The sequence below is a fragment of the Gossypium arboreum genome, chromosome 3, assembly GCF_025698485.1.
Source record: "Gossypium arboreum isolate Shixiya-1 chromosome 3, ASM2569848v2, whole genome shotgun sequence".
NCBI classification, from domain to species: domain Eukaryota; kingdom Viridiplantae; phylum Streptophyta; class Magnoliopsida; order Malvales; family Malvaceae; genus Gossypium; species Gossypium arboreum.
This window is the reverse complement of record NC_069072.1, coordinates 126,605,787-126,631,032: the sequence shown is the minus strand read 5'-3', so window position 1 is coordinate 126,631,032 and position 25,246 is coordinate 126,605,787. Positions and strand designations below refer to the sequence as shown.

Below are 25,246 nucleotides of genomic sequence, written 5' to 3'. Positions count from 1 at the left end.
AAGATTACATTTGATAAAATTCTTCTTGAATAAATTTGATTGTTATTTTTTTTTAGCTCGAGATTTATTAATGAATTAAAAGAAAAAAGAAAAATTACTGCAATTCCACGTTGCTAATGTTTGATTAATTTTGCTCATACCTAATTATGTTACTTATTCAAATGTAGCATTTAAAGTCAAAAAAATGGAAAATGAGACCACACGAATTTGATTATTTGACCAACGACCCTCATTAAAATAACACGTTCAAACGACGTCATTTCACGTATACTTTGACTCCTCTGTCCTCTCCATATAAACCTCTTTTCCCTTCTATTCAATCCCAAGCCTAGCTTCTCCGCAAAAACAAACTTCTTTCTTATAATAAAATTAAAAACAATGGTGAAGGAGGAACTGTACATAACCGTACCCAGCGTTTTCCGGTGTCCAATTTCACTTGACGTGATGAAATCTCCGGTTAGCCTTTGTACGGGCGTTACCTACGATCGTTCCAGCATCCAAAAATGGCTCGAATCTGGTCACGACACCTGTCCAGCCACCATGCAGGTTCTTCCCTCCAAGGATTTCATCCCTAACCTTACTCTCCATCGTCTAATTAATCTCTGGATCCAGTCTTCTACTCTCCGGCCAGGCTCTAACTCTCCACGGCTTCTTCCGGCGACGCCTCCGGCGATCTCCGAGGTTCAGGCTAAGCTATTGATGGAGAAGGTTGAGAGGGAGGGCTGCGTCGATTCTTTGTCTAAGGTTGCCGAGTTCGTAAGCTGTTGCGAAGAGAACCGGAAATTTGTAGCTAGATTCGACGGTTTCGTTGAGGTAATCGCCGGAGTTTTGAAAAGGAAATGTGTGGAAATCAAAGCTTTGGAAACGGCGGTTAGGATTTTGGATTTGATTTTGAGCGAAAATGGAGTCACAGAAGGGTTAAACAAATTAATCCTTAAAAGCAATCAGGAAAGTAAATTTTTATCTGCAATCGTTTTAATTCTTCAACACGGAAGCCTGAACTCGAAGATCAAGTCAGTCCGAGTTCTGGACTCACTAGCACTTGACTCGGAATCCAAACGCAGGATCTCCGACTCACAAGACCTTATATCCATCCTTCTCCAGCTCCTGAAAACAAACAACAACGAATCCTTAAACGACGCCGTTACTTCCATTTTAACCACCATTTCAATAACGCGCTCCGTCAGATCCCGCCTCATCGAAAACGGCATCGTTGAAATCCTATCAAACTCGCTCACAGAAAAGTCGTTGAAGTTGTTAGCAACGCTTAGCACTTGCAGCGAAGGGAGGTCAGCAATCAGTTCCGAGCCAAAATGCGCGGCGGCGATCGTAGAAAAGCTGTTGAAGTTGTCTAAAACGGGGACGGAGGACGCCCTAACGGTGTTGTGGAGCACGTGTTGCTTGAACAAAGAGGAGAGAGTGAAAGAAGCGGTGGTAAAAGGGAATGGGGTGACGAAGATATTAGTAATAATGCAAAGAGAAGGGGAAGGGAACGTGAAGATGATGTGCAGGAATTTGGTTAAGGCTCTAAGAGCTGTATGTAAAGATTGGTGTTTAGGCAGTTATGAAACCAAGACTACACATATTAGACCTTGTTGAGGAGCATTCTTTGTTTTTGGACATAAATTTACGCACAAGATTCATGTAATTACCACTTAGTTCAAAGGAAACACGATTCTATGTTTTTTTTTTTTTTTTGTTAGAAACATTACTCCTGGAATTCCCATTTTCCCTTCCTATGGGAGCTTTCAACAGGTAGGCGAACCTCACTTGAGTTCACAGCCTGTACCATTCAACCATCACATTTGACCTGTCACTTGGTTTTGGACCCGCTTTTTTAAATTTTATTCCACTTCTTTTGCTTTATTTTTTATTCCAATTGATAATTCAAGTTAATAAGGTTAATTTTAAATTTAAAATAAAATTTTATTTAATTGATTTGAATTTGTTAGAAAATTAATAATTATTAAACTAAAATATAATAATTTATTGAATAAATTTATAAATGATTATTGAACTAAGATTACATTTTACCACCTAATTATAAAAATTACATTATGCCACCCACATTATAATTATCCATCTATTAACCGGTTAAGTAGACCACCTATTTGCCATATATCTTAAATATATTTAATGAAAAGGAAAAACCCTAACTCTTTTAATGTAAAGAAAACCCTAATACACATTTGTCTATTTAGATTGTGGTAAGTGGTAAGTGATGTGATACAAGTTTTGATGTAAGTATTCGCACAATAATACAAACAAAATAATAAATATTAGAATGAACACAAGTAAATTGGTAATGTAATTTACTGCACTATTAACTTGTGCGAGACCTTACTTAGAGAAATTCATTGTTACACTCATGATAAAAATAATGATTCAAGTCTAATATATTTTAACTCTTAGATAATCACAGACTCACCCAAATACATTCAATACAAACTCTCTCTAAGCAACTTCTCCTTCATCTTTTAAAGGCTCTTAACTATTCATTCAAAGATGAATAAAAAATAAAATACGCATTCAATAAAAGTCCTTTACCATGAACATATAACCACCCCTAAATTTTATTAAAAAAAAAATCTAACTACATCCAATTTTATCCCATGAATCATCTACATATATATATATATATATATATAGGCTTTAAATAATCTCAAAATCATCCCATGTAAAATAAGATAAAATTCATTTAATTTGAAAAGATTTATCTTGAAATTTCATATCCAAATATTTTTAAATAAATTATTTTCAAGCCTTTATATTGTTTTCAATTTTAATTCTATGTTTGGACTAAAATTGTTCATAAGCTTGCTGCAAAGTTACATTATGAGGTAAGGATAGAAAGTCTTTAAGAATCATATTTGAAATGGAACTCTTCTATCTTGGAGCCATGTGTTACATCAAGTAAATAGATAACCTATGTATTTTTTGTTGCTTATAAGATAAGTATAAAGATATATACAAAGTTAAAAATTTTCAACAATAAAACTGATGCATAGTCAAGTTGTGGTTTGTCATGGGGCACAACTTGTAGCACAAATCATTATATATTAACAATCTCAATATTTGAGATTTGACATTTTTGACAAAACCTCTGCAACAAAAACAGAAGGAAACAAGAATCACATGTTAAAAGAATTTCAAACTGAATGAAAACCTGGATAGCAGCTTCGTCTATGTCCTCCTCTTCGACAAAAATCGAAAGCAGTTGTGGTAGTAGGTGTGCCAACATTAAATACCACATGGTTTTGGGTTGCATAGATAAAGAAGAAAGTTATAGATTACTGGAGGAGAGATAAATATGATTTCAAGGTCAAATTTCTCATCTCAAAAACTTTTAATTTTATAGAATGAATATATTTAATTATTTTAAGTTTATTCCTTGTAATTAATAACTTTTGCAATGCTACTGTGTGTTTTACTTGTGAATAAACAGATAATATATATATATATATATATATATTCTCATTATTTGTTTATTGTATTTGCAATTGGGTAAACCTATAATTTAGTCTCAAAGTTGTACCCAATCATTATTTTGGTACTTAAATTTTCTTTTTATCAATTTGGTATCTAAAGTTTCAAAACATTATTTCCGTTGCTCCAAGACTCAATTTTGAGAAATAAATTTAAAAATAAAACAATTCAGAAAAATCAAAAGTTGAAAAAAAAAGAGTCAAGATTAAAAAATGTAAGAAAAATCCAAAAAATAAGTTAATTGTAAAAAATGAAACGTGAAATGTTGCTAAATTAAAAGAACTCTTATAATTATTTGGGGACTAAACTTATTAAAAAATTTAAAAGATATAGTAATGTGTTGTTTAAAAATAATTAAAAAACAAAATTTCTGGAAAAATTAGAAAAAACATTCGAGGTTAATACTATAAACATTTATATATCTATATTATTTTGTATCCTTTCTTTTCTTTTCTGAATTTTTCGTTCTTTTTATTTTGAATTTTCGCTGTTTTTAACTTTAAATTTTTAAAAATAATTATATTTTCTAGAAAATTTATATATTTTTAAAATTTCCAGTTTTAATTTTTTGAGCTTTGAAGGAGTAATTCCAACTCCACCTATCAATTTATGTTAGAATATTTGTTTACTTAATTTTATAATACAAAATTAAATAATTTTATATAATTAAGGTAATTATTTAGTTATTATATTTAGTGAAAAATTAAATATAAATTTTTTTCTCAAATGTCCTTAATAAACACTAATTTCGTCTCTACGATGGTTGTAATCTATTGGAAGTTCTTTAAGCATACATTGTAAGCATAAATAATGGTTTCTAATAGAAAGCAATGGAAAAGATCGAATATAAATAGCTCCAGTCATTGTTGGAGCCAAATGTCAAAATCTAAATGTTGTTACACCACTGTCAAGCACGTCGAATATAGCTATACGAAAAAATGAAAATTGATTAAGTCTTCTAAGCATTTGAAAACCTCACTATATGGTGTATATAATTCTTTATCTTTGACATGAAATTGCTTTAATTTTAATTTTAATTTTATTTTTATTTTTTGCTTTGGGACCTTATGCTAGTTGGTATTTATAGTGGTGGTTCCCAATAAAAAACACCAACTACACATTCCACTATCTCATATGCAAAGATGTGAAAGTTGAGGACAACAAAAGTGAGAATGGGCAGCAAAACGTGAAGGTTATTCCTACGAACCAATAACGATTCCAACACTTTCCCACTTGGTTTGTATTGCCATGAATACTTAAAGTCGAAAAATATTGCCCAAATCATGGCGATATTTTCTCTTAGAATTTGACTAGTATCTTCCATGTATCAGAATATATCATGTCTCAACGATTTATCCCAAATTTCTTAATAAATAAACCCAATGTTTATTCCAACTCCAAACTTTAGTGACATTTCTCGAAATAATCAAATTAACGTGTGCACAAAAATTTGAGAAACATCAAACTTAATAGAGTTTCTTTATAACCATTATTATATCAAAATTTACATTGTGGGAACAAGTCTTATGGTGACAACATGATCCTTAAATTGTGTGGTGGCATGCCTTTAGTCAAAGGATCAACTAACATCTGCTCAGTGTTAATGTGATTTGATAACATGTTAATTTGCATGACATTTTGTGTTTAATTCGATTTATTTCTGAATTGATCCCTACTAAATTAGTACTTTTATGTTTCAATCTTGTCATGGATGCAACTGGGACGCTAACAGACAAAAACGAGCAGAAAAGGACCAAATTGAAACACAATCAATGAAATGAGGCTGAATAAAAAATATAGAGAAAGTCAAGGACTCATCAGATTTTTTTTACTTTGTAAAAGCCAAAAATAGAAAAAAAAAATCTGATTTTATTTTTTGTTTAATTTTATGTTAAATTAGTTAAGGCTAAAATTCGTAAATTCTATGTATATAAATAGGGCCTTAATGTATTTAGGAAGGACACATCTAATTCTACATTCTGATTTCAATTTGGAATTGAATAGAATTAATTTCTTTTTCTTTCAATTTTGGCATAAGCATTCTGCTGCTTGTTTCCAATTCTTGTTTGTTCTTTCAAAATTGGTCTAATTGCTTTCCAAGTACTTTTCTTTCCCATTCTTCACCACCATCATCAAATCACCTTTCAAAATCTACAAAGCATGAATAATTTCATGCTTCACTAAATTCCATATTAACTTAAGGCCGATGTTCTTTCCGGACGAGAATCGTGAGATATGTATTCGTGCTAAAAATTATTCCAACCGGTATTCACTTTTTTCCTAAGTATCGAGATAGACAACTCATCCCTTAAAGTTAAACTAGATTTCAAGTCAAAGTGTACGTTGGGTTGGAGTCGTGTTTGCTGATAGTTGGAGAAATGAGTCGACCGTGTTATATTCGGATCTCCGAGAACAAATCAAAGAAGAAGTGATCGGGTTTAAACGACCCACGCGGTTGAGGTTATTAATTCGAGTTGGGTTCTTCAGAGTGCAAGGCTGCCAGAATCTTGCATTGGGAACACGTGTAACTCAGTTAGATAATCGGTAAGGGTTGGTTTGTAGGTTGTACTGGGACTAGCTATGAGAGGAAGAATTGGTGGTTAGGATGTTCTTAACTGCTATAACCAGCTTATCGTTGGAGGAGAAGATTAATTTTCGATGATCAATTCTTAATCCGGAATCTACCGAGTCAAAGGCTAAGGCTTATTATCTCTATTTACAAAAGTCTAAATTTATTTCCCGATTTAAATTTATTTCTAATATTAATTAGTTGTTTATTTACATTGATTCAATTATTTACTTTCTAAACATTTTCTAAACCCCCAGATTTATTTGTTTATTTTTTTTTTGCAAGTCCGTTTGAAGTCGTGGGCACAACCTTTGCCTTGGCTTTTGACACGACAAACGTTCTGTTCACAAGATAAACACAGAAGTTGATTATAACATCTAATCCTAGTGGGCTCGACCCTACTACCATTCTTTACTACTATTTAGAGTTATTTTTGTAGGAATTATTTTTTGTGGTTTCGACGCCTATCAAATTTTGGTGCCGTTGTTGGGGATTGGAGATATTTTTTTCTAATTTTTGTTTGTTTACCTTATGACCAGATCAGAACCGGGAATCTTGAGTTTGAACCAGAAATTGAGAAATTGGCCCGAAAACTACGGAGAGAAGCCATTCGACACGGGAAACGACCAAATTCCGGATTCGAAACCAAAACATTCACTGAGGAAATTTTCTCGTTCGATGAACCAAACGAGATGGCTGAACAGATGATACGCCAACTCTTTGCGGCACTGGATGAACAACAACCTTTATGTATAACCTATCCAATGGGAGGAACATCGTTCGAGTTAAAGTCGTGTTTGATTCATTTACTACCCACATTCTGTAGATTACAGAACGAAAATTCGCACACCCACCTTAAAGAGTTCCATATGGTGTGCACGAGCATGAAGCCTCAGAGAGTAACCGAAGACCAAATCAAACTTCGTGCTTTTCCTTTCTTATTAGCTGACTCTTCTAAAAAATAGCTATTTTATTTACCCCTGAGATTTGTCAACGCATGGTTTGGCATGTCTCGTTTGTTTCTTGATAGGTTCTTCCCTGCAACTTGAGCGGCCGAACTAAGGAAAAACATTGTGGGAATCTGTCAGAAAGAGACTGAATCGCTTTACGATTACTAGGAGTGATACAAAAAGTTGTGTGCAAGTTGCCCACAGCATAGACTGACTGAACAGTCACTCTTGCAGCATTTTTATGAGGGATTGCTCCCGATGGAAATAAAAATGATAGATGTTGCAAGTGGAGGGTCACTAGTTAATAAGACTCCTCAGAGAGCACGAGAGTTGGTTTCCAAAATGGCTGCTAACTCTCAACAATTTCGACCGATCACAAAACCCACGAGATAGGTTTATGGGTTAAGTTTTCTATCTCTAGAAGATAAAATTGATAAGCTAACTAACATTGTTCAAACTTTGCTTATAGATAAAACGGACGTAGCACGGTTGTGCGAAATTTACACTAAGCTAGACCATCCGACGGACTCATGCTCGATTTTACATGAGGATTCGACAAAATAAGCAAATGTTGTTAGGAACTTTCCAAGACCGCCTCAAAGGCGATATAACCCCTACTTGAACTCATATAATATGGAGTGGAAGGATCACCCAAATCTAAGTTATGGGTCAAATCCTCAGTTCAATCAATTTTACTAACAAAGATTGCCTTTGAATAAATAATTACCACCCCCAAAGTCATCTTTGGAAGCCATAGTGGAAATGCTAGTCAATAGTACTGAGAAGTTTCAGCAAAAAACTGAAATACATTTGCAGGAGTTAGATAAGTAAGTGAGCAAGCTTGCGCTCACGGTTAGTCGTTTGGAGTCCCAAGGTAAGTTGCTGTCCCAAGGGGGCACGACCTTTGCCACGACTTTCGACACGACAAACGTTCTGTTCACAAGATAAACACAAAAGTTGATTATAACATCTAATCCCTGTGGATTTGACCCTATAACTACTATTTAAAGTTATTTTTGTAAGAATTATTTTTAATGGTTTCGACGCCCATCAGTGATCAATGACCGCTTCTTTTCTTTAACACATTCCCTTATGGCTAAATACTTAATATCGATATGTTTATTTCAACTTCCATTTTTTTTTCTTAGTCATAAATACAACAACTGAATTGTTACAATAAATCATTAATACCTAGAAATTGAATCCACAAGTTTAAGCCAGAAATGAATCAACCATACTCCATTTGAGGTAGCCTCAAAACATGAAATGAACTCAGCCTCCATAGTGGAAGTAGCAGTTAAGGTTTGTTTGATGCTCTTCTAAGATATAGCTGTGCCAGCAAACTTAAATATGTAACCTGATGTTGATTTACGTGAATCAACACAATCGATAAAGTCTGAATTGGAGTAGCCAATCACATCTAAATTGTTTGATCATTTGTATGCAAGCATGTAGTCCTTTGTCTCTTTAAGATATTTTAAAACTTTATTTGCAGCTCTTCAGTGGTCAATACCTAGATTACTCTGATATCTTCCTAAATTTCAACTGCAAATGCAATGTCAGGTCTTGTGCAGGCTTGAGCATACACTAGGCTTCCAACAATAGAAGCATATGAAATGTTTTTCATTTTCTTCCTCTCAAATTTGTTTTTCGGGCACTGGTTCAAATTAAACTTATCACCCTTCATGATAGGAGCAACAATCGATGAACAATCTTTCATCCGAAATTTTTCTAAAACTTTGTTGATGTAGATTTCTTGAGATAAACCTAAGATACTGCGATGTCTATCAAGATGAATCTTAATGCCAAGGACATAATACACATCACCCATATCTTTCATATCAAAATTTTTAGAAAGAAATTGTTTTACCTCATGTAGCATATTCCTGTCATTTGTGCAAGTATAATGTCGTCCACATATAGAATAACATAATTTACTCATATTAACCTTTTGGTATATGCATTGATCCATGATATTCTCAATAAAACCAAATGAAGATATAACTTCATGAAATTTTAAATACCATTGTCGGGATGCTTGTTTCAATCCATACATAGACTTCTTTAGCTTGCATACCAAGTGTTCACCTTCACTAGAGGAGAATCCTTCAAGTTGTTCTATGTATACCTCTTCCTCTAGGTCACTATTAAGAAATGCGATTTCCACATCCATTCGATGCAACTCAAGGTCAAAATGAGCTACTAATGCTAACACAGTGCACAATGAATCTTTCTTAGATACAAGACTAAAAGTCTTAGTATAATCGATCCCTTATTGCTGAGTGAATCCTTTCGCAATAAGTCTAGCTTTATGTCTTTCTATGTTACATATTGAGTCTATTTTTGTTTTGAAGACTCATTTACATCCAATGGCTTTTACGCCTTTAGAAATGACAAAAGATCCTAAACAATGTTATTTTTTATGGAATTCGTCTATTCTTTTATAGCATTGTACCACAATTTTGACTCTTTGCAACTAACGGCTTATGAAAATGATTCAAGATCATTTTCAACTCTAATATTATAGTCAAACTCTTACAGATACACAATATAGTCACTAGAAATTGTTGATTTCCTTTCTCTAGTAGATCTCCTCAATATTGAACCAACATTTTCTCGTGGATCATGTTGTTTAGCTGGTTGTTCAATAATTTTCGGAGTTTCTTGAACTGCTTGATCTATTGGAGTGTTTTCACCAGCTTGTGGATTTTCATTGATTGGTTGTTCAACACTTGGTTGAGCTTGAGGGGTGTTATGTATGATAACCAATCTCTCATTTTAAGTGGAAAGTTGACCTACAAGAATCCTGTTTCGAGACAGATTGCTCCCACTAATTAAGTCATTCTAAGGAAATTTTGCATTTCTTGATTCCACAATACCTAGTGTTTTAAAAACTAAAATAATACCCAAAAGGTGCAAGTCTTGAAATAGAAACTAAATTTCTAGAAAAATTGGGAATATAAAAATTCTTTTCTAAAATTAAACAGTCACTCCTAAGCACTAATTCGCATGTTCCAATTGCTTCCACATGCGACTCCATCTTATTTCCTGAATAGATGTGTCGTTCAGCTTCCGCTAGTTCCCTCAGGTTTCTTAATCTTTGTAAGGAATTTGATATATAGATTGTAGAACTAGAATCAATCCACCATGTGTTATAACTAACATCAACCATATTGGACTCAAATCAAACAAGTAAGATTAATTTACCTTTATTTTCAAGTTAGCTCTTAAACTTTACACAGTTCTTTTTTAAGTGGCCCTTCTTTTTACAGAAGAAAACACTAGGACTCTTTCTTTATGTTAGTTTGGGGTTGCATTTTGGCCCTCCCCTTTTGCTTGGCTTGGACCGTCTTCTTTTCTTGAGTAATCGTCAATGCATTCTCTCTCCTCTCCAATATGAGTCTAGCCTCTTCCTGATCACACATGGTCAATAGCTCATCAATAGACTACTTATCCTTACGTGTTATAAGAGATCTTAAATGGCCCGTACTGAGGTGGAAGAGTGTTCAATATAAAGTGCACCAAGAAAGATTCAGACATTTCAACCTCAAGTGCTCTCAATCGAGCTGCTAAATCTCTCGTCTTTTTTGTATGATCATGTACACCTTTCACGGTAGTGAGCTTCATTGATGTGAGCTTCATGATTAGGGTGCTAGTTAATGACTTTTGTGAAGTTTTGAATTATTTTTCAATAGTTGTTAATAATTCTTGGACATTCTCATAATGCTCAATTGAGCCACGAACATCAATCAGAACCTTACACTTTATGAACATGATACTTAAGTGATAATACTCTAAAATGACGTATTTTTATATATTAATCATGTGTTTATTTTGAGCTTGAGCCTACTAATTTGAGCTATTTATGTCTTTTTATCTTTTAGGGACTAAATTGGAGGCGAAAAGTAAATTCAAGGGAAAAAGCGTCAATTTGGAGATTAAATGGGCCAATATGCAACGTGGGACAAATATGGTGCCAAAAGTGCGAACATGGAAGGCACAAGGACTTAAAAGCAAATAGAAGAGATTTTATTTTGGAAGACTCTATTTTCTTTTATTCTATTAGGATAATTAATATTAAGATAATTATTAGGATTATTCAAATTTAGGATTTTATTTTAATTATCTTTGTTTATCTTTAATTAAATGTATTTATCTTTTTAGAATTTAAGTTCAATTAGACTATCTCCTAGCACTATAAATAGGGGTGAAGTGACTCTATTTGGAGGATCTTTTTACGTAAACACTCTCCCCAAAAGTCTTTTGTTCTTTCATATTTCTTTTCAATAAAATTTCTTTTTCCATATTTTTATTTATTTTCTTTCCTCCATTATCATGAGCCACTAAAAACCCTTCTAGGCAAAAGTTGTCAATATTTCCCCAAAAGGGTTATTGAGGCCTAGAATTAGACTTAGCCTTCTCGCCAAGTATTCATCGTTTCTCACACTACTGGTGACGCTTTCGTCCATGGCCCTTAAGTAAGCTTTTCAGCATATGCAAAGGCGGCCGCTTTGTATGTTTTGGAAGGATGCATAGTCGGTTCGTTAACTTATGCGTCGAGGTTGGTGAGCCAAAGAGACAAAATGGCGAGGATTCGCCATTGAGAAGCGTTGATCTAGCATAGATTCTTGGCTAGAGTCGGGTTCCCTAAAACCGTAAATCTAATCTTTGGAGCTGGTGGTCGAGGTGTCCTCTTCCACTATAAGCGGCTTACTTGAGTCGAGAAGGATCATCCAAAAGCCAAGGATTGAGCCCAAGCGGAATGAGACAACCGGAGGTGGAACTTTCCATAAGAATTTCTTTTCTTTTAAAACTCTCTTTATTATTTTTATTATTTTCGTAATCATAATTTCAATAAACTTTAAATTCTTTTTATTTTATTTTCGCTTCCAAAATCAATTTTAAATTTGTTTTTATTTTTTCCAAGAACGAGTTTTCTTGGGCACGATTCTGCTTGAGATTTGAGAGACAAGCATTCGTATAATCCGGTCCCTGAGGATTCGACCCTACTTCCTCTTTACTATTTTTTTTCATTATTTTACAGGGAATAGGATATTTTTGGTGCTCTCAACGACCGCATCATTAAGTGATTAGATCATTCCAATTTTTCATACAGAGCAAGATAACTTAAGTGTTGGTTTTAGTAATATGTGGCTCAGATTTTCTTGTGGCACAGTCAATATCCAAGCACCCCAATTGGAGAAGAATACTCTCCTTCCAGTTTAAAGTTCTCACTATTTAATTTAGGGATGTCTACTTTATTATCAAACATATTCACAGGTTGTAAAACTACAAAATGAACGAACAAAAATTTGAGGCAAACATAAATCATAATTGACCAATGCAAATTATGTAAATAATGAATCTAGTGTAATAAAAATTACCCGTGGGCTAAATTTTTAATTCAATTAGATCCATTTTATGATAGAATTATTTACTATCCTTTCGATAAAAAATATTAAATTCATTTTCATAATTCCGTAAGTAATTATAAAAGGTTATCTAATAATTTTATCTTAATAAATTATGCAATGGGATTTAATACCTATGTTGTCTATATGTGATTTTAACTTTAATAATTTTATTCAACAAAAGATGTTGTAGCTAATCTTTAACTAAATAAAATTATGAAAATCACTTAACTAGATATTAATTCTTAAACGTTATTCAAGATTGTTGCTAAGTCATTATGCAAATCTAATGTCTATAAATCTTATGAGATCCTTACTACAATAAATAATTTTATTGCTAATGTTGTGATTAATTCTCTAATTAAACAAAATTATTTGGATCCCTTGACATATATTCTAAAGTTTTATTGCTAAATACCTTATGCAATAAGTCTAAAATTTTATGCACCTAAAACTTATGTAATTAATAACCAGATAATTCACATACAACCATTTACTTCAGCACATAAAAATACTCAAACAACACATTTCTAAAATTTTTCTTTAAATTTATTTATAACATAATCAATTTTAGAAATTTTACTTTAATAAAATCTAACGATTTTGCACAAAAGTTTGCAATAAAATTCTCAAAATATGTTTAAAAAATTCAAAGAAACATGGCATTGTTATTTTGAGAAATTTACAAACTTTTAAAATCGGATAAGGCGAAGATTTACCATGTTCTGATACCAAATATTAGCATAAATAACAATTTACAATACAAATAATGGAAATGATCGACATAAATACCTCTAACCATTATTTGAACCAAATGCCAAAATCCAAATGTTGTTACACCATTGCTAAGCACGCCAAACCACCGCCAAGCATACCAAACCACCGACGAGCACGTCAAATTTAACTATATGAAAAACTAAAAACTGTCAAAATCTTCTAAGCACTCGAAAACCTCACTAAGTGGTGTATATAATTCCTTATCTTTGAAATGGAATTACTTTAGTTTTTTTGGTGTTTAAAGATCAATTGTTAGAATGATAAAATAATATTGAAAATGATAAGAAGATAAAAAGTTATTTAGCACCATGGTTGTTTGAATAGATCGAATTGGTTGATCAAAGTGGGAATTGGTCGGGATATCTGTCCAGAGAAAGATATTAGATTAGTTGACTCGAGAACTAATACGAATTGATTGAATGGTGTTAAAAGCCGGTTGAACCAGATTTTTTAATTTTTAAAGATATTTTATTAATTTTTAATGATTTATTTTATCAAATTGGACGAATAGATTAGATTGGCAAACCAATTTTCTAATTGTTTTAGCCATCTATCTAATTTTGAAAACCTTGCTTATCACTTACTAAAGAACAATTAAGTTTTTTTTTTTTTTTTTATAAATTGAAAAATTAAATGTTGAATTGTTACTATTGAATATTATAATTACTGGATTTATATTAGAAAATTATTTGATAAATTAGTAAAATTAATTACAACATATAATTATATGTTGTTTGATATAAGTAAATTTTATTTTTTAAAACTTATTTATTTCTTAATTATGGATCTTATTAATATAATAATTTATATTATTTTAAATAGTTTTGGATAAAAGTTAATTATGATGATTTGAATATTTATTTTTAAGATGAGATAATTTATTTCAAATATAATTTTTTTCAAAATTAGAATTAACATAACCATTTCAATATTAAATGATAAGTAGCTACCTACTTATTTTTCTTATCAGTACTTTTATATTAAGTAAAAAAATATTACCATATGCATTTTAAACAGGTTAAAATGTGCTATTCATCCTTGTACTTGTATAGATTTGAGATTTGGTCCTTATAGTTTAAAAGTTAATAATCCTAATTCAATCATTATATTTGTTTGTAATTTTTTCAAAATTTTAATTTAACATGTTTATTTTTATTTAATCATAGGCCATGTAATACGAAAACAATCTAATCAAAATTTCAAGTTAACAAATTTTGACAAAAAAATATTTCTGATTTTAATGTCTAGATTAAAATTTTTAAATGAAAAAGATTTAATTTTTCACTTTTTAAATACATGAGTTAAATCTCAAATATTGTCGAAATACAAAGACTAACCAGCACTTTTTAATTTTTAAAATATTAAATATTAACAACTTCCAATAAAATAAAAAATTTCAATAATTTATCAAATACCTTCTTAATTCAATTTCTCATGCAATAGATAGGCGACACTACAGGGAGAAATAGGCTATTATTGCTTGAATCCAGCCTCCATATCAATAAATAGGAGCAAGGAGACACTTCGGCACATCACCTCGGCATACTCAACCGTCAAGGTGACCAAGACCTTTATGCAAAGAATCTGTCTAAATCCTTGTAGTCGTGGCAATAGAAATATCTCTAAATCTGAAACAATACCAGCAATGGAAGCCCAACCAAAGGGCAAGAAAAATCGAGTCACCACGAACTCCAGCATCTATCACCATCTCTAGCCAAGGCATGGCCCAGCCTATGGACCAAAACTATATTATTTCGCCAACCTCTCCACTTCCTGTGGGAAAAAATGCTGGAGACAAGCTTCAGGGACATGGCTAGAAGTAGTGGGGGAATGGTGATCGGCTATTCAATGGCCATACAACTGACCACCATGGAACATCCAGAGACTTCAGATTGTTGCCTAAACTTCACCACTTGAGGAACTCCAACTGAAGATTTGAGCAATCAAACACGTTAGCTGAGAAGCTTTCTATTGAAGGCTTGCGATGATTGGACGGTGGATTTAAACCTAATATACTATTCATGAGAAGGTAAACATTAAGGATGATGAAGCATACATCTGCATTTTGTATGATGTCTAAAATCTTATATATTTTTTATAAATACAATTTTAGATATTTTTTTCATTGAATGCCTCATAGTTTATATTTATTTATTTTAATAAATAAGTTTATATGGGGATAAAAAATTAAGGATGATAAAATGTTTATAATTCACTGTGGCTTTTAACTGCTTCTTTTCACCTCCCTTCGCTCTCATTCTGTCCTGGATTCCCGATGGTTAAAGTTGTAGACAAACAAGATTCATCAACAAACACAAACAACATGGAAGATCAACCAACCAACAAGTCTTCTTTTCCCCACTACTTTATTCCAAGATTTCACACTGTTTATCTCAAGAACTGATCGCCATTTTCTTTTCACAATGCTACTTTCTTGTCTGTTTCTCTTCTGGGTCAACCTTTTTTCCCTCTTCAACTTCACTTTCCCTCTCCTCCCACCAAATAATATCACCCTCTACGATGGCGCTTTCTTTAGTACCGATGGCATTTGCCTCACTCAAGAAACCACCTGTCTCTCATCTTCTTCTTCACCTTCCCACATCGGACGAGCTCTTTACGCTTACCCCATCCGTTTCATTGATCTCCGTACCAGAGACAACGCCTCCTTCACTTGTCGTTTCTCTTTCTCCATCATCCCAAACCCCGTTTGTCCTTTCGGGGACGGTATCGTTTTCTTGGTCACTTCCCGACCCGATTCTTTCAGCTTCTTCAATGGCTACATGGGACTGCCACAACTTGATGACTTGAGCTCTCAAGATCCTTACTTTGCTGTGGAGTTCGATACCAGTTTCAACCCTTCACTTGGTGACATCAATGGTAATCATGTTGGTGTTGATGTTAACTCCATTGTTTCTTTGGCTGCAGTTGATGTTTTGTCAAAAGGGTTTGATCTTAAAAGAGGGAAAAAGATAACAGCTTGGATTGAGTATGGGGATTCAGCCAAGTTGGTTCAGATATGGCTTAGTTATTCATCAAGTAAGCCTCCAACTCCTCTTCTTGTTGCCCAGATAGACCTTTCCAGGCAATTCAAGGAATATATGCATGTTGGTTTCTCTGCTTCTAATGGACTAGGTTCATCAATGCACCTTGTTGATCATTGGCAGTTCAAAACATTCACCATTTATAACAATCCAATGGATTCAGTTGAGCTTGGCTATTGTTCCATGTGCTTTCCAGAGGATTCATCTAACACTAGCTCTCAGATTTATGGTACTCATAAAAGAGGTTTCAAGATTGGGAACATGGCACTTCTATTCGGATCCTTGGTTGTCTCGGTTGTCATTATAATAGTAGTTCCGGTCCTTTGTTTCGTTGCAGTGAGGAAAGAGAGGAGTGGTGGCAGAAGAAGCAAAAGAGAACAAACTAGAGTTGAAATGACTAATGTTCCAACAAGATGGTCACTTGCAGAGATCAAATTAGCTACAATGGGGTTTCATAGGAACAGAATTGTTGGTGAAGGTGCTTCAGCAGTTGTTTATAGAGGGTCTGTCCCTTCTGGTGGGGCTGTTGCAGTCAAGCGGTTCGATCAGTCCAACCGAAAAGCGTTCACTCATAATCCGTTTACCACCGAGTTTGCCGCTATGGCGGGTTGCTTAAAGCACAAGAACTTGGTTCAGCTCCAAGGGTGGTGCTGTGAGGGATCTGAGTTAGTGTTGGTCTATGAGTTTTTGGCCAATGGAAGCCTTGACAGACTCCTCCATAGAAACACAGATTCATCAACTTTCCTCTCATGGAGCTTAAGATTAAAGGTAGTTCTAGGCGTAGCTTCTGCTCTTACATTCCTACATGAAGAATGTCAAAGGCAGATTATACATAGAGATGTAAAAAGCTGCAACATAATGCTTGATGATGAATTCAATGCCAAGCTTGGGGATTTCGGTTTAGCTGAAGTTTATGAACACAATTGTGGTTCAAGAGAAGCTACAATCCCAGCAGGAACTATAGGATATCTCGCACCTGAGTATGTTTATTGTGGCATTCCAACCGTGAAAACCGACGTTTACAGTTTTGGCGTGGTGGTGCTTGAGGTGGCCACTGGGAAGAGGCCTGTGGATGATGATAAAACAGTGCTTGTTGACTGGGTTTGGGACCTATGGGCGCAAAAGAAACTACTTGAGGCCGCTGATTCAAGACTTTCAGGGAGGTTTATTGTCTCAGAGATGGAGAGGATGCTTGTTGTCGGACTTTACTGTGTTCATCCCAACCATGAAAAACGACCCACAGTGAAAGAAGCTGCCAGGATTCTCAGAGGTGAAGCACCACTTCCGGTTTTGCCATCGACAAGACCAACAGTGAGGATCAAATCAAATCTGTGCAAAGACAGTGAAGATATTTTGAACATCGGTAGAGATAACAGTCCTAATGGCGATGATGCTGGGTGGTTGACGCCTAAGAGCCATTTTAGCAAAGCTTAGCTTAGGGGAAAGGGGGGGACTGTCTGAATGCATATGCAGGAAACATATTGTACCTCGAATAACAATATATGTAAAGCTTTAAATTTTGACAGAACTTTGATGGGTCATTTTTCCTTTTTAATTTCTCCCCTTTGTATAATTGTGATGAGGTTCTAATCTATGATTTTAGGGTTTGCTCATGAAACAACAGCAGTAAGTTATTTGAATGACATCTAAGAAGTATCATTTACAGATTTGCAAATTACAACAAAGCATACATGCTTTTACCTATGTATCTATGATCTCAACTTCAATATGCCAGTTTTGTCTGTCTTTATATACAATTTTCGTTTAATAAAAGCTTGTTGCGCTACCAATGGAGCCGGAAACTAGCTGCCTGCATTACCGGATGCAGAAAATATGCACCTAGTGTCATTGCAGTGATAGCCAAATAGGGCAATCGAATGAATTCTTTGTAGTAATCTTTGGGCAATTTTTGGCGGCCATCAAGGATTGCTGCAAAAGGGATGATGCTTGTTCGCTTCTTTACAACTTCAAAAGCCTCCCCATGTCGTATAGCTAGTCTCCTATCACCATTCCATACGCCAAATAGATGATGTCCAATCAAACCAACGGAGGCTGCAACAGCTACAGAGTTTCCAATCCAAATTGTGTGGGCCAAGCACCAGATTACCTGCCCTACCATCTGAAAAGAGAGGAAAATTACAACGGGTATATAATATGGCAATATCGAAGAAGGAACAGAAAGTGTTCTATGAGAAGACCCCTGAAAATGGTAAACAAACAAATTATTCTATTTTGTATGGAAAATGATGTGCTTTAAGCTGGGCCCCCGGGGGGGGGGGGGGAGTATACGTATTCCAGTTCAAGAGTATGTTCTACGATGGTGCACCACCTCTTCAGTTATGTATTTGCAGGAATATGGCAAATAGCCTTAAACATCAGTTTGATATTCACGACACAAAATGACTACGAAGATCCAACACACAAAAATGGACGTTAATGCCAAGATAATAGTGGTGAACCTGTGGATGCCGGGTGATTCTCATGATGCCAGTTTCCCACAGATGCACTTTCGGCTGGTCAACAGCTGCTACCTCTAATAGATTAAAGGTAGAAGGATATAGGAAAAAAAAGGAAATAAAATTCGAGAGCCAAACAAGTTGATGGACTCCAGGACCATTTTGAAGCTGCCATAACTGCACTCCATCATACCTGTGGTTGATGAAGTACACCTGCAATGCAATCACAAAAAGTCAAAGCCAGAATGAACTCTACCATGCCCTTGAGAGGCCATGAATTTCAAACTAAAGCCACAAGACACATGTCCCACAAAATCAACTCTAGATGAGAGTGCCATCATCCAGTGTAATAAATTTCGAACTCACAACTGTGCTAACAGCCAATGGAAGGGATACACCAGCAAATAGAACACGGTATGCACGTTTTCCCAAGTGCTTCTCGCCCATGTCCCGAAAGCTAGCCAAGCCACTATGGACAGTGGCAAATATAAGAATGAGGGCCAACATTACAATCTGCCAAAGAAGGTTTTGAGAATCAAATAGTGATTATCAAAGCCCTATTAAAGAAAATAACACAAATGACAACAACAAAGCATGAAGCCGTTGATGGTTAATGACATAAAACAACTGTGTAACTTATGAGCTCATTCCAAGAACACTGTGAGGTAAAAGCTAATTCCACAGAAAAACAAGTAAATCCTTTGTACAAGGTAGATATGAAACCAAAAACTAATATCAAGAACAGTGCAAGGAATCACTCATTAGCATTTGTAATGGAAAAAGAGATTCCATAATCACTCATGAGCAGAAATTAGTTGGTTGAATGTATCCTATAAACGAACAGGGGAGAGTTGAAGCAGTCCAGGTCATTTGGTCAATAGCAAAAGTTAACTTTTGGTACATAATTTAAGAAAATCTATCCGAATAGTGGACCGCTAAAGTGTTGAAACTATCTGAATTGTTGATACACGAACGAATTCCAGCAGATAGAATTGCATCTGTATCACTTCAAACACTCAGATGGATCTTAAATTTTGTATTTTTACTTCAACAATTAAAGGTGACAAACCGACATTTCATCACAGATAGAGACCTTCAAGAACAGCACCAATTGTTTTAGAGCTCTAGTTGTTGGACACACATTCTTCAGTATATTTGTCATGTGTCTATGAAGTATGAACTACTTTAAATAAGAAAATTCAAAAAGATATTTACTTAAATGAAGTTTTCGCAAGCTTAATTGAACTCAAATATTCACTTAAATAATTAAAATATGAATTGAACTCAAATATCAGTAAAAACAATATGATCAAATTACATGTTTTGATGGAACAAGGCAAGGGCATAAATTTGGGAAACAATTATCCAAAACCAGAACTAGATAAAGAAAAGCTGACCTCATGGCTGTCGGAGAGGGTCGAAACAGCATCAATAAAAGCTTTTCCAAAACCAGTAGAATTATCAATCCAGATAACATCAAGAACAAAAAGAACAACACCCAAAATAATAGTAAAATAAACCCAAGAAACAATGTTTTGGGTCCCCAAATCGAAGGCGGCAGAGTCTTCACCTACCAAAGGAAGGGGCTCGTCTGAGGAGGCATCGGTTTCCCCAAGGGAAGCTGGGGCAATAAATCGGAATCTGCAAGAATCTGAGTGGGAAAAATGGGGTTTAAGGAAGGTGGAATTGAGGGGGGATTTGGGTAGGGAGTGACTGGAGATGGGTTGAAGAGGGAGGTGTTTATGGGGGAGGATGGGTTTGGGTGGACGGAACAAGGAGTTGGCTACAACAAGACAAGTTGCCATTTTTACACGAGAAAGAGCTTGGAAGTCGATGGGGTTGCTCAAAATGTCAACTCCAAGTGGACCAAACCGAACGGAATATTATTCTTGTAAATCTATATCAACTTTTTTTTTTTTTTCTCAACGATAGGATGTATTAGTTAAATTATTTTAATTAAAAATCATGACATTTCACAAACAATATAATTAAAATATTAAAATACATTAATACATGTGTTTAGTTTTAAAATAAAATAAAATAAAATAATATTAATATAATTATTTTTAATATATATGTGTTTAATTTTAAAAGGTTGATAGTTGATATTAGAAAAAAATAAAATAAAATTATTCACCAAATAATTATCCATTCACTAAAATTGAGGTACCCGTTTATGATAATGTAAAATGAAAATAATTAATCAGAACATATATTTTTAAATTATTTTTTTATTTTAAATTGATCTTTAAATTTTAAAATATTTTAATTATATATCTAAATTATTAAGGTTATATTAATCAGTCCTTTTGTTATTAAAATATTGATTTAATCATTTAATGTCACGTTAAATCTTACATGACATAATTTAAAATAAAAAATTTTAAATATATAAAACATTGCCATATAACTTTTAAAAGGAAAAACTAAAAAAGAAGAAGGAGAAAGTGAACGATAAAGCTTCGTAAAAGTTTTGAAAACCTTAAAATTAATATTTTACAACATCAATTTTACAATATTAATTTTTCTTTAAATGTTTCATTTTAAATTGTGCCGCATAAGATTTGATATGTGATTTAATAGTTAAATTAATGAGTTTAGTAAAGAAAGGACATGATTGAACTAACATTGATAGTTTGAGATGTAATTAAAAGTTATAGAGTTTTGTGGACCAATTTAGAATTAGAGTCATAGTTTAAGGATGTCTAGTGCAATTAGCTCTAAAAATACCTAATAGAATTAATTCTAAATTTAAATTAATCCAAAATAGATGAAAATATTATTTATTGTGATTAATAGTAGGGTTTAAATTTTTTTTTTTGGTATTCTTTATATTTGTTTTATGGTCTATGTTTGGGATTTACGATTGCTCCTTCTAACAATGTCGTCTCCAAAGTACGAGTATTTATCTCTCATTAAGAATACAGTCTATCTTACCATTACACCCGACACTTGTAATATAACTCCTCCACCAAATTTACATCAAAACCTTACTTTCGATAAAATATAAACACGCATTATTTATTATAGATGTGCAAGAAGAACGTGAAAAGAGGGTTAATATATAGATTTTGTAATGCCTCGATAATCTTGGTATTGAAAATCTGTGACATTCCAATGTAATTACCGCAAGGTTTAAAGATTAGATTGAATGAAAATAGAACTTGAGGAGCAAAAATGAAAATCTAGGTGATCAGTATTGATATCAGACTGTGGGTGTCGACACTTCGCCATTAAATCGTCGATATCGGTACCTCTAGGTAGAAAAATCACATTAAATCCATTTATTAGGGTGAAAGTTTAAAACAATATTTTAGTCAAAGACTCAAAATTATTAACTTTAAAATTAGGGTATTGTATCAATAAAAGTTGATTTCTGAAATTATTTATGGAAATGAGTCATTTCTAAAAATAATTACAGGTATGGATCGAAAAATAAAAAAACGCACTGACGTGGACATATTTTCAGGAAATAACTCAACACTTTTTTTTTTTGTGTCAGGTAAAAGAGCATTAATGTGGACACACTTTTGCTCATGCTTAGACTAAAATTTCAAAAAATGTCATTTTTTTAAAATATTACAAAAATAAATTAATTTTTTGAAAATTTACGAGAATAAGCCTTTATAAAGATCCAAAATGGCAACACCATTTTTTTTGTGCCACCAATTAACGTGGAAATAAAACTTACAAAATAGATATTTATATAAACCCGAAGTCTCATTTTCCTTGTTTTCTTAAGCAATGTGGAATGTGAGATATGTGTATATATAGATTCATGAATAGGTTTGCAGCTTGTTCCTAAACAATGTGAGATTCCTTGCTCTTTTAATTTTCTCATATTATAAAATTATCTTTTGAGATCTTTAATCTTGTTGCATTCTAGAATTGTTAGCATATACAAAATGACCATTAAAAAAAAAAGAACAAATTGCACATATGAAACTTGTACATGCAATAATCTTCTATTCAATTTTAAATGTTCGAAGTTAATATCCAAGCAATTCTAATATTTAAAATAATTTTCCATTATTTCAAATTAGAAGTTATACTTTTAATTTTTATTATTTATTTTATTTTATGTTATGTTACTTAATATTTAATTAATAAATAAATGGTGAGTATTTGGTATTCAGATAGTATTTTTTTGTAATTTTAAAAATTTGATATCTCTTTTTTAAATATTTTAAATATTTTACTATACTCATTAATTTTTAATCCTAATTTTAATTTAATTTTCATTACCTAATGAATGCTGATAAATTTATTTCAGATGTTTTTGACTAGATAGATAATCTATTTAGACATAGTATATAATTATGTTAAATAAGTTTTTTTATAGAAATATATAATATACATAAAATATAATAATTATTTTTCATATTTTTATATCTAGATTAAATTACATTAGTAGTCACTTAACTATGATTTTTTGGCTATCGAATTATAAAACTTACAAAATGATCACTCAACTATTAGTAATTTTTTTAGCACCCAATTATTTTGAATTTTGAGGTATGTAACAAAAAAGAAGAAGAAGAAGACAAATTTGGATAGTTAAATAACAATTTTGTAACTTTGCATAAACAGATGATTAAAAAAATATAATTAAATGACTAATAATTAAGTGATAAAAAATTACTTTAAATACATAAGAATAGACAACTTCATAATAAGTTTTATATTACACATGTATAAAATTATTTATATGTAAATAATTTTGTTTCATTATAACTTCCATTCATTTGAAAAGAAAACAAATGTATATGAATCGATTCATTAATAGTTTCATACCTACACCTTATATTGATTGTTTGTATCAAATTGTAGTGTTCAGTAAATAAATCTATATAATCTTTTTAGTGAATATCTAATAATATTGGTATTGACATATATAAAATGAAATTGCTTTAAATAAAACAAATGCAACAAAACAAGATTGCATTAATGGCAAATATTATATAATCTTCCACACATCCTCCAAATACCTTTATTTCAAATCCACTTGGTCATCTTCAAACAAGAAGAGATCAAATCCACGTCATTTTATATTTTATAATTTTTTACTTATAGAGTTTAAAATTTTTATTTATAATGTAACAAGTGTTAACTTTTAAACTCTATAAGTAAAAAAATATATTAAATATAGTGTAGTCTTTAATCTTATGTTGTTAGTTAAAAGAGGAAGGAATCCCACATTGTTTAGAAACAAGTTTATATACATATATCACACATCCCTCAAGAAAATAAGGGAAATGAGACTTTTTGGGTCTACAAACAAATAAATATTTGTACAAACAACGATGATATTTGTACAAATAAATATTAAATAGTCATTTTGTCTATATTGGTCTGTCTTCTGGCACGTCTCTGTCTGCCGACTGGCACTTTTTTTTAAATTTTCTTTCTTGAGTTTTTCTTTTATTTTCCTTATGATTCCTTGCTATTGGTATTGGTATTCTATTAAGTAGAAAGGTTTTTCGCTTTGTGAGGAAAGTGATGGAAAGAGGCTTGGCGGATCTGAGTTTGAAGGACGGTGAAAAGGAGGCTTTTTCTATTCCGGCTGAGGCTGAAGCACAGAGTTCAATGTATAGTTTCTGTTTGGTGGGATGCTTTTTAACTACTAGTGTAATCCATTTCCCAGCCATGAGAAATACAATGGTGAATATCTGGCACCCCTCGGAGGGTGTAAAAATTCGGATTTGGGGAAAAAACATTTTCTGTTCAAATTTTTTAATGAAGTGGATATTCACCGAGTTATTACAGGAGCTATTTGGACTTTCAATAATCATCTATTGATTTTCCACAGGATCCAGGAGAATGAAGATCCGATGTCTATTCCTTTGGTGTACTCAGTTGGTGGGTTCAGATTCATGACTTACAAAAAATTTATGCGCATTCGTGTTCAGATGGATGTTCGAAAGCCTCTGAAAAGACTAAAAAAATCATGATCTCTAAATCAAATTGTACTTATGCAAAATTCAAATATGAAAAATTAATTTTGTTTTGTTTTTTATGTGGCTGCCTTGAGCATGGTGATAATTCTTGCCTGATGAGGTTATAATGTGGGATGCAAGAAATGGAAATAGGTTGGGATTTAACATTGAGGGCTCAGCCGAGGAAAGCCACCACTGTAAGCAGTGTTTGGCTAATGAAGGAGGGAGAAAACGCTTTTCTTGGAAAGAAACGTATTGAGCAGCAATTTAGCCAAAATTTAAGGCACAATAATGGGAGAAGATTATCGGCAGATTTTAACCCTATTCTTGGAATTAATTTGGAAGGTTCCAAATTTACAAATGTTCTAGTACAGAGGCAGGATTCATGTCACATTTTTGGGAAAGATTTGGAGCCTTGTAAAAGTCAACAGATGGAGACTAGTTTGAATAGAGTGGAAATAAGGAAGGCTTCGGTTGATGTAGGCCCTGCTAATGGGCTATATTTGACGAGAATGGATTGTGAGTTAGAAGAGGATCCAATCGCTAATGAGGAAGGTAAAAAAAGACAGGTTTGATTCTTTGATTTTTAATGTTTCCACTGTTCAGGATTCGTTGGAGAT

At 32.9% G+C, this 25,246-nt stretch overlaps 3 protein-coding genes across 3 annotated transcripts; 2 read left to right on the top strand and 1 right to left on the bottom strand.

The window, feature by feature from the left end:
- Nucleotides 1-202: 202 nt before the first annotated feature.
- On the top strand, nucleotides 203-1,690 carry LOC108475480 (U-box domain-containing protein 29-like). Its single transcript, XM_017777448.2, has one exon. It carries the CDS (start codon nucleotides 379-381, stop codon nucleotides 1,597-1,599), a length of 1,221 nt encoding a protein of 406 aa, XP_017632937.1. The 5' UTR covers nucleotides 203-378; the 3' UTR covers nucleotides 1,600-1,690.
- Nucleotides 1,691-14,645: 12,955 nt separating this feature from the next.
- LOC108475004 (L-type lectin-domain containing receptor kinase S.6) lies at nucleotides 14,646-17,680 on the top strand. The gene has a single exon (XM_017777023.2). It carries the CDS (start codon nucleotides 15,617-15,619, stop codon nucleotides 17,666-17,668), a length of 2,052 nt encoding a protein of 683 aa, XP_017632512.2. The 5' UTR covers nucleotides 14,646-15,616; the 3' UTR covers nucleotides 17,669-17,680.
- A 185-nt stretch (nucleotides 17,681-17,865) lies between these two features.
- Nucleotides 17,866-20,593, bottom strand: LOC108474590 (15-cis-zeta-carotene isomerase, chloroplastic). Its single transcript, XM_017776562.2, has 4 exons — nucleotides 20,088-20,593; nucleotides 19,057-19,203; nucleotides 18,694-18,903; nucleotides 17,866-18,353 (listed from the first exon to the last, which is right to left on the bottom strand). Exons 1-4 carry the CDS (start codon nucleotides 20,493-20,495, stop codon nucleotides 18,018-18,020), a joined length of 1,101 nt encoding a protein of 366 aa, XP_017632051.1. The 5' UTR covers nucleotides 20,496-20,593; the 3' UTR covers nucleotides 17,866-18,017.
- Between the last annotated feature and the right edge of the window lie 4,653 nt (nucleotides 20,594-25,246).